Consider the following 11,021-nt stretch of genomic DNA (forward strand, 5'->3'; position numbering starts at 1 on the left):
TATGAGGATTCACCAAGTCTTCAAAATCTCTAATGTTGAACTAGCCACGAACGGAGGGAGATGAGTCATCAAGCCCTACATTAGTGAAATATTGTAGGCACAACTATGCATTAGTACATGAAATGTACTAAGTATGAGGGACATGCAATAAAACTTAAAACGTGATTATAAGGGAACATAATCAAAAATATGAAATGCATGACCAAGCTAAACATAGTAAAACCTCATAGAGATATCACAAATCATGAACATGGTCACTGCATCTTAAAATCATCATGAAAGCCTCTTAAACATTTGAAAGCAACTTAGTTTGTTTTCGGGATATGTAGTATTAACCGACATAGACCATGGGAGCTATAACATGGAATCTGGTGTCTTGCTCCCACACCGAAAAAAGATGTCTTTACTTGCCGAGGCAAGTACCATAAACTTCTAGATTAGGTGGATCCACTAGCTATCTCACTTAAGACAACCTATGAGGGCACATAGTTAGGGAAAAGTAGATTGTTATTAGAGACCCGATCTCTACTAACAGAAGAGCCTCTATCTTAATATCCTCTTAGTGCTAAGTAAAAATACCAATGGAATTAGTCATAAACATAAGCATATCACCATCCATGAAAAAGTAAAATTAAGTTACAATTTCAAGCTAAAAATATCATAGAATAGCTCCTTTCTTTGAATCATGCATGAGTGAGAAAGTCTTTCACCAAACCACGATCCCTTATTATGAGAAAGCCTTTCACAATTGCATTGATGTCAATATTATAGCAACCAATATCATAAGACAATTCTTTTTTCATAACTCATGCATGTCTTTCATGAAGACATTAATCATAGATTCATAGATTGTTCATAAATGCATAGCCTTCTAAGGTTCATAGTCAAAATCATAGATCATGCATGGGTCATATGAAATTAATTGTAAAGCATGTAATTGAGTTAAAACATCATAATATGATCAAAATCAATCAATTTAATCCATACAACTAGAACCCGTGAGGAATTGAATGAAAACCTAACCAATTTAGAGAAATTGAATTGGAGAAATTGAATTGGAGAATTTGAGAAACTTCAGGGACTCAATGAATAAATAGAACCCATTTATGAACTCCCTACATACCTTAGTTTTGAAGCCCTAAACACTTGATGAAGAAAGGAGACTTGAACTTGAAAAGCCCTAGAATCCTTCTTTTTCTTCTTTGAGAGAGATTGGAGGGGAGATGAATTTGGTTAGAATTTGAGAATTAGGGGAATGAATTTAGAGTGGGTAGATTTAGGACTTAAAACCTTATATAGGGCTTAGGATTAGGGTCAAAACAACATAAGTTAAGTACTAAACACATAGTAAAAGGCCTAAATACCCCTTTGAAATAACTGTAGGACAGACCTGCGATTGCGACCTACGGACCGTATTGGTCAATCGTACGTCAAGTGATTGGGGCCTAAAATCAAAGTCAATTCTTACGACATGTTTCTACGGACCGTCAAACTTTTTATGGTACGTAGACCCCATCTGTAGACCTCAACTTTCAACTCAAAATTTCGTTGAGTCTGGGACCTTTCTACGGGATCTTCCTACGGTTCGTAGTCCATTCAATGGACTGTCCTGGTCAATCGTAAAATAGGTTACTAGAGCTTATTTTCAAAATATTTTTTCCACTTCCTACGAAACTGGTCTACAACCCATAGAACTTCCTAAGAACCATAGATTGGTCTCGTAGAATCGTACCAGTAACCTTTTTTATCTTCTTTCCCTTTTTCAAATTTCAAGGTGTTACAATTAACCATTTTATAGTTGTTAGATCATCGATAATGTCATATGCTCTTGTTGCTTAAACCTCTCCATCTCCTTATTTATTTCAACATCTCTTTGACCAAATTTGTTGTTACATTTACGAGACATGTATGTATTAAATGAACGTACATACTTATTAATCAAATCTTAAATGCAATTGTATGGGCTAGCTTAATTAATTAAATGACTTTGCTTTTTCATGTGTTCGGAACAATGTTAGAAGTAAGTGTCATTCATCATTTCTAGAAAACAAATTATTTAATGTGATACTTACCAATAAAAATTGTGTGAGTCTTTATCCTCTACTTGACATATGTATTTGTGTATTATACTATTACTACACCCATTTTTTCATTTTTAATGTTACAAAAAAGGCTAAAGTCATTATGAACACAAACCTCGAATAGGTCTAGTATCCCAACCCAACCCAGCCCACCCAAGAAAATGAAAAGGCTAAAAGATAAAGGGGGGTCAAAATGTGATATACTCAAAAGTCTCAAAAGGGAAGTGAAAAGTATTCTAGAAGAAGTCGCCTTCTTCAGCGGCCATCTTCATCATCGGTGACTTCGCCGCAAGTAAGATGGCCGTCATTTTATTTTCTTTTCTTTCATTTCTATTTTTGTAGCTTTGCTATGTCATCTGTTTCACCCGATCTGAATTGGAAAAAATCAAAAGATTTGAATCATATACACAAGTCATCTTTAAATACTCATCGAGTGCTTTGTATTTAGATCTCACTGAAGTTCACTCCAGCCTTGTAACTTTCCTATCACAAGTCAAGTGAAGTTAAATCTACTAGATCTGAAGCATTTTAAGGTATATATATGCATCTTACTAAGTCAAGTAAAGTTAGATCTACCAAATCTGAAGCATTCTAAGGTATGCATCTTACTACTTTCGTTTAATTTCTATAATGGAATGAATCTCTGGTGAGATTGATCCCACCTTCAATAGTTTTCACATGATTGTATCAGGATTTATCCGTACCCCACTATGCAGATCTCTAATTTGATCTTCTTATATATTGTTGTAAATCATGTATCTATAAGTCGTTGATGTGTGGATTGTTTATTTGTCATCTTGTCTATATCTTTTGTTGGACATTATTGTAGTAGTTGATTATAATATCTGACTCAATTTGTTTGACGCCTGTATTTTAAATCATTTGATTGTCATATGTAGAACATGTACTATGTAGATCTCCAATTTGATCTTCTTATATATTGTTGTACATCATGTATCTATAAGTCGTTGATGTGTGGATTGTTTATTTTTCATCTTGTCTATCTCTTTTGTTGGACATTATTGTTGTAGCTGATCTATAATATCTGACTCAATTTGTCTATCTCTTTTGTTGGACATTATTGTCGTAGCTGATCTATAATATCTGACTCAATTTGTTTGACGCCTGCATTTTAAATCATTTGATTCTCATATGTAGAACATGTTATTTGTCTAAGATAATTATGCCATTAGCCTTCCTTTTTTTTTTATGACAAGGGAAACGCACAACCGCTATCCTTTGGGTGCGCACAGGGTAAAACCCCCGCTCCTATGCAATAGCTCACAAACCACATAAGAGAGGTAGCCCACACTAGGCAAGTTCGATGTGATGAGCTCGGCCCAGAAGGCAAACCCTTTGCTTTCGCTGGCAAGGGGTTTCGAACTTGAGACCTCCAACATGGAAGTCCCAAGCCCAAACCACTGGCCACCCCTATAGGAATCCTTTAGCTTCCCTCGATAATGTATACATGCAAAATTAAAATACCAGTTAACTAAAAATATTTGTAACAGTGTTGTCTTCCTAATATGTGTGTTGAACTTGTATGATATTTCCTTCCATCATAGCTCTAAACCCCATTATGAACATTACACTGCTCCAAGGCCAATCTCATACCCCCTAATTGTTTTAGCAAAGTGCCAAAGAGTTTGTTTCCAATATGCCAGGTAGCAATTATCTCTCCACACACAACTCATACCCTTCCTTCAAAATCATAGCCTCATTAAATACACTTGTAGAATTTGTCATCCTTCTACATAAAGCAAATTGTAAATCTCCTCCATCATTTTTATATAGTATGTTATAGAAGTTGGACCAAAATTTCCTTTAGAAACATCATCAAATTACATTTAAAACTACCTTAATTAGGAAGTTTTCAACTTACTCGTATAGATCTTATCAAGTGTATGTACTTATGAAGGAAATCCATGAAAAGGGGTCTTTTTTGTGGGATTTCCTTCATTCAAGGATATAAAATTAGAGTTAAGCGATGAATATTTTTAGAGATCTCATAGATCACTCTCCTCCAGGTCACAATGCCTCCATAATTCATCTTATTTATTCTTTTCCATATTTGCCAGTATACCATATCCGTAATAATTTGTAAAATTGATTTAATTCTACTAAAAATCTCAATATTCTAGTTTGGGGATATTGCTCAAAAGAATCATCTACTCAAGAATAAATAACAAAGTATTCTAGGTCTTTTGAGCAGACTCACTAATAATAAATACTTTATTTATCCCAATTTATATGACTCGTTTTTCTTTTTAGTCAGTTTTAATATCTCTTGTCTCACTCTCAATTACAAATCAAGCTCCACTACATGATGTAAATCCCCCAATTTAGATCAGTTGTTTGATCATATGCTAGAAAAACCCAATAGGCTCCCATCATACTCCCTCCGTCCTATTTTATGTGGTAACATTTGATTGGGCACGGAGTTTAAGAAATAAATGGAGACTTCGAAATATTTACCAAATTGCCCCTTCAAAAAATAGTCATACTATTAAAAAGTAGACTCACTTTTCTCTCTCCTCATAAATATATTGGAATACTATTTTTAAGATTAAGTAGAACCAACAAGGGTAAAAAAGGAATTGTACCTTTAAATACTTACCATATAAGGAAATGTGACATTCTTTTTAGGACTGACCAAAAAGGAAATGTTGTCATATAAAATGGGACGAAGGGAGTATTTCTTATTCAATAGAGTCTCTAGCCTTAAGCATTTTTTTCCAAACTTGACCCCCCCCCCCCCCCCCCCCCCCTTCCATTGTACTAATAATAAAAGAAAAATGGATGTTTCGAAAACCCATCATAGTTTAGCAATTAAGGCTTTAGAGATATCAAATAGAAATCTAAAACCCAAACTTCCTTTCTTAAGGAAACACATCTAATCTCATGATACCCAATGTTTACTCTTGCCCTCATCTTCGTTGCTTCATAAGAATCTGTTGAACGTCATGCAAAGTTCATAAATATTGAACTTAGGTTCAGCAGAAAGCAAATACAGAGATTGCTTCATAACAAATTTAACACCAAAATGCAAGGTGTATAAAGAAAATAAATATCCATCATTAATGGTTGCAATTCATAATTGTAACCTACTATCCAAAAAGATTACAATAGAACACCAATTGGTTGCTATGCAATTGGAATTTGACTAATGTACCAAGTTCATATAGGTCCAAAACTAAATAAACCTGAAACTATCCAACAATAAATGAGTCAGCCAGCTTGTTCAGAGTCATCATTCCCAGAACCACCTTAGTTGCCACCATTTTGCTTCTTCTTCATAGATAGGTTGTAGCTCCATCAACCGTGCAGTCACTTGTGGCTACTCGCAAACTGAAACCTCAGGTATGGGCAGTATCAACTTCCTCAAGATTATGCACAACATCAGATATGTCAACGGGTTTTTTGGGTGATACATTGTCAATGCTACTGGATCTCTTCCTCTTGTGAGTCTGCTTGGTTTCAGTCTCATTGACAGGCTGTGCACCTTCTTTATCATCCTCCACACTTTTATCTGCTTCAACAGCCTCATCAGCTATAATCTCATTGTTCCCATCCAAGCTACCATCATCAACATCAACACTTAATGCTGCATTTTCTTCCTCAATTTGACGCTTCAGAGATTCAATCACATTCATCAACTCTCTATTAATCTGCCAAAACAACACCCTTTTGAGTAAGACCAAAATTTAGAGTCAGAATAGTAAGCCTAGTGCTTATTAAGTTTTACTCATAAATATTCACATATAAAACTGAGATTGTAATGATCAGATTTTGGAGTCCCATGAAGTCATCAGGTGTACTGTGAATTAGGTACCTGGGGATTCTGGAGGAAATCAGATATATCAGTTGGGCATGATGGGCATTTCATTATATTTTTCTGGGCTCGTAATGTACGTCTGCCTTCACATGTCCTCTGTCTTGTAAAGGATTGACCTGCAAAGGCACCATCCAAACATGCCTTGCAGAAGTTATGAGCACAGGGAGTGGTAAGCGGGTGATTCATCACTTCCCGACAAAGATGACAAGTAAACTCTGCACCATCAAGACCTCATCTCATTATATCAAGAAACATAATAGAAGAATATGCAATCACTAACAATCACACAAAATACATAGTCAAATCAGATTAGAAAGGAAAATATCTAAAGGAAAGTGTTGAATGATAGGTATACCTTTCAAGAGCCTCTGCTTTACAGACATTGTAGGTCTCTTTGGTCTAACTTGTCTCACTTTTGTTCCATCTTCATTTTCACATTGAACTGGTTTCCTACTAGGAGGAGGAGCCTTTTTCCACATCCAGCAACTCTTTTCCTCCTGTAAAACAGAAACAACTATTACAAACAATACCAGCATTCGTGTAACTGTATGATTTGCATATGAATAAGTTTATAAAAAAAACATTTCACTGCATTTTCAGAAAAAAGGTTAAGTCACCAATTAGATTGGTAAAAAGTTATTAATAATCAGATAGTCAGCATCCTTTTAATGTGCTACATTACAAAAAGGAAAGAATCAACTGGAGATTCTAAATATCATCAGACAAATATCTAGCTTCTCACATCATAATCCCAGGCTGGAGCTCCTTTTCTCTCAGTCATATCTGTGGCACCTTTTAGTTCTTTGATGGCAGGCAAGGCCCTAGGACGGTCCCCATGTTCATCACTGCCGATATATACAACAAGGTGAACAAGAACATGATTAAAGCCCAAATAGAAGGGGATGACATTATAACAAAGTAAAATGACACAATAAGAGACCTGGTCCATGGTGCAGGATCATTATCACAGCGCACAAAAAGGTATCGACAAACTTTGAATCCCTACACAAAAGTCAATGTAATGTAAATAAGTGACAAAACAAGTTAAAAGATGCAGATGCATGAAGCTTTTGAGCAAGAGTTCAACTTGTTTCCCAGGTTTCCGCCAACACTTTTCAATCCTGTAGACCCCGTCATATCGTACTCCTTTGTCTGGTGCATACGAAGAGAGTTTCTCCTTGTGGGACCTATACATATTGGAATGGACAAAGATAAAACTTGTGAATAAGAAATAAACTCCCAATGGAAATGAAAAAGATACTTGATGTGGATATTGAAATACAAAACGACTTGTATTAAACCAATTAGTGGATGCTGATAGAATTAGTTTGCTGTCACAGGACAAGATATGCTCAATAGCAGAAAGTATCATCCCAAAGCAAAAAGAAAAAAAAGAAAGTGGATTGCAATATAGAACACTTATCACACTACTTTCCACTACCAAAAAATTGGAACAAACAACCACTGTGGAAGGAATGGCAAGACTGATAACATGTACAACAGCTAATCATGCAAACTTCACTAAGCAAACTACATATACTTTGTGGACCAGCACATGAGAGCATAAGACAACAATATATCAGCCAACTTCCAATCCAAAGAAGGAATAGCAAGAACTTGTTTTAGCTCAATACCTAATTATTCAGAGAGTTTAAGGCAGCAACTGACCTCACAACTCGGACAGGATAACCCTTGAGACAGCTGACACGTAAAGCTTCATTAAGCTTTTCAAATTTCTGGTCAAACGATTGTAGCTTGTTTGTTCTCTTGTTACCACTCAAGTCTCTTCCACCACTATCCAACACAAATCAACATAAAAATAGTTAGAAGAGTACCTCACAGCAGAAACCAGCAGCAGATATTAAAACAACATAACCAGATGTAGTCCCACAAGTGGGGTTTGAGAGGGTGGTGTGTACGCAGCCTTACCCCTACCTTCTTAAGGTAGAAAGGCTATTTCCAAAAAATTATCAGTGTAAATAAGTAAAGAAATGCAAAACCAAGTATTAATCTGAACTCACATTTAAGCAAACAAAAGACAATAAAAATAATCACGCAAAGTTGTGAAAAAACTAAAAGGAAAAAACAGCTTAATGAAGAAGATCATTCATGGACCAAATTCAGTGTCAGGTCACATGACTAATTACTCAATTAGTAAGTGACATGATATTACAATGTGTGGATATTTTACAAGTAAAAGTGTGGTTCACAAACACAAAAGAAATGAAGAACAGAAATTCAACATAGAAATATGCATCACAAGTGGGATTCATACTTTAATAAATTGAGTGAACAAGTTGTACACAAGGTGAGTTTAAAAAGAAGCCAGAATGCACATGCATCCAGTAAAAAAAAGTCAGGCCCTTTACCTTCCAGTATAGAGAAACCATTCACCGTGATCTTCATCATCTTCATACCCACCAGAAAGTGCAACAGACTGGGCCCCATAATCTGACTGTCCAGCAATACCAGCCACATGAGGGAAATGAGCCCCCCATTGCCGACACTCAAAACGATCCTCCCAAGTCTCACCAACCATAACACCCACGTTGCGCTCTGGATCATTGTCCGCTGAAATTGGTCCAAAATGGTCACCAGGGATTGTAACAAAAATCTTCCCACTGCAAGCATTAGCCTTTCCAGTCTTTTTTGCACGCTCAGTGGTGAAAGCTTTGTCAGGTCTATTTTGGTTGTGAACGAAATGTGAAACTTTTGATGACCCGCTAGAGGCACCAGACCGCATCACTCTTGCCATTCTAATGGCAATGACCAGAGCAGAGTTAATTCGAGGCTGGCTTGCCATTTTAGCTGGAATAGGAGTGCGACAATTAGCACAGGTACTCTTCCGCTGCCCAACCCACTTTTGGAAGCACTTCAGGCAAAAATTATGACCACAAGGTGTCTGACATGAAAAAGATAACAGTTTTAAGATGGAGCTGTATAAAGCTTGCAAGTTAAATTACTACTCCTTGAAAAGAAGAAGAGCATTTATTCAAACAAAGGTTTGAGATAACTTGTAAGCAAGTGATCAACCAAGTAAGTAAAATAATCCTAATGCCCAATCTGTTGGGCTTGAGCTGTTCAAAGTCATGTACACAACCAATACTTTAGTGCTCAAACAACAACAAAAAAAATTCAAAATCAAAGCAAAATAAAAGCATAAGACACCACAGACACCATTTAAAACAACGATTATTGCAGAACAAATAACATATTAAGATATCAATGAGGCATTCAGCATTTGAAATTAAGGGTAGCTTAAGCATAAACTTTATGTTTCAATTAACAAATGTGACCATAAAACATACAAAAGTAAAGGGGGATAAAACTTAAAACAAAATAGAAACAGATATCAAGATATACCGTAACAGGCCTCTCAGGCAGTTGCATGCACATAGAGCAGTTCAAACTTGCATCGAGAATATTCAGCACATCCTTGTCTTGATTAACCCCTTCAACAGTCGCGTCTTCGTCTTTGGAATTTCCGCTCAGGAGGTCTTGTCTTTTCTGAGCCTTCTCTTGCTCGGTGAGAGTCGAATCAGATTCAATGACCCGAATAGCAGCGATCAAATCGCCTCTTCCTCCAGAAGATGAAGAAGCAGCAGCATTCTGTTTAACAGGTACAACATCGACGGCGGGAGGCATAGAGCAGTCAGGACACTCCCAGTTGACGGCGTCGCCCATGGAATCGGGCGGAGCAGAGAGACAGCTGACGTGCCAGGGAGTAGCACAAGTCTTACAGGTGAGGGATTCGTTCTCCGATGGCTTCACTTTGCAGGCCATACAGACGCCATCGCCGTCACATGGGAGATCGCTATCGTGCGCCATCGGAGAAAGCAAAGTAGAGTGAGAAAGTGAGAAGGAAGAGAGAGAAAGAGAGAGAGGGCGTTAAGAAAGAGAAGAGACGATTGGCGATTTATTTAAATAGAGAGAGATAAAGGGGGTGTAGAGTATAGACTAATGCCCAAACGACGCGGGGATGTTTTCGCGATAAAAAATATTGGTGTCAAATTTTAGGTCAAATTTTCAAATTTTAGTCTTCCCTCTATTTTCTTGTGAGGTCTATAAATGGGAAAAAATTCTTCATTACAAAATGAGTAATTAAATTATACAAAATTAAATTAAAAAAATATTAGTTTGACTAAAAGTAATCTTCCATTAATATTTTAGTCAAAAATAATCTTATTACATTACTTCCTGGTCAAAGATATTACTTTTCCTAATAATTATTTTTTTTCTTTTTTTAAAATTCCTTTAATTAATATAAAAATGGACAATAATATTTTTTCTTAATATCCCTTTATCAATTAAAATATAATTACACCATATACTTTTTAAATTGAGAATATAATGGGTCGTTTGGAAGAGTGTATCTGTAATGCTTACGTTAATAATGTTTGTATTAGTAATACTTGCATTTATACATAGATTATTTATTATTTATTGTTTAATTTGGTGTATTAAAAATATCATGCATTGTATTAAAAAAATTATTTATAAATATACCCTTCACAAGTATGGTGGAAAAGATGTAAAAATGATTTTGAGGGGTAATGGGTCTTTAACCATATTGATGCATGCTTAAAATCCTCTTGCATTACTAATACCTAAAAACTCATGGTATTAGTAATACACACCTCAGTACACAATAGAGTACATAACTAAGGGTACCAATTGGCAAGTTGGGTTAAATTTGGACGGATCGTACGTAATAGATCAAGACAACAAACTGGGTCAAGACTCAACTCAACCCAAATTTGATTGGGTCAAAAAGGGTTGAGTAACGAGTTATAGAACGAAAGACCCAACTCAATCCAACAAAAAAAAAAAAATTATCCGGCCCAAAAACAACTACAATCTGTCCATAAACAAAAGAAATAAATGAACAACCAAAAAAAGGAAAAAGCAAGAGTTGATCGTCTGTAAGTTTGAGCTTCTATCTGCCATGTAGGAAGAAGTTTAATTGTCTTATTTGTTTTTTTTACCTAATAAAATTATTGTTTTTTCTTTATTATGATAATCAATTTTTTTTTTTAAAAATGACAAAAAAATTCCATGAATCAATTTGGGTTACATCTCAACCCAATCTTTAATGGGTTGAGCTA

General features: G+C 35.7%; 1 protein-coding gene across 1 annotated transcript; it reads right to left on the reverse strand.

The window, feature by feature from the left end:
• Positions 1–5,437: 5,437 nt before the first annotated feature.
• LOC125825380 (E3 ubiquitin-protein ligase ORTHRUS 2-like) lies at positions 5,438–9,800 on the reverse strand. The gene is made up of 9 exons (XM_049504725.1): positions 9,280–9,800; positions 8,286–8,818; positions 7,585–7,710; positions 7,004–7,103; positions 6,857–6,918; positions 6,659–6,761; positions 6,272–6,413; positions 5,914–6,131; positions 5,438–5,749 (listed from the first exon to the last, which is right to left on the reverse strand). The coding sequence occupies exons 1-9, from the start codon at positions 9,742–9,744 to the stop codon at positions 5,438–5,440; spliced, it is 2,061 nt and encodes a 686-aa protein (XP_049360682.1). The 5' UTR covers positions 9,745–9,800.
• Positions 9,801–11,021: the final 1,221 nt, after the last annotated feature.

Source organism: Solanum verrucosum, unplaced genomic scaffold (assembly GCF_900185275.1).
Source record: "Solanum verrucosum unplaced genomic scaffold, falcon-dt-bn FXZP01000051.1, whole genome shotgun sequence".
Lineage (NCBI taxonomy): Eukaryota > Viridiplantae > Streptophyta > Magnoliopsida > Solanales > Solanaceae > Solanum > Solanum verrucosum.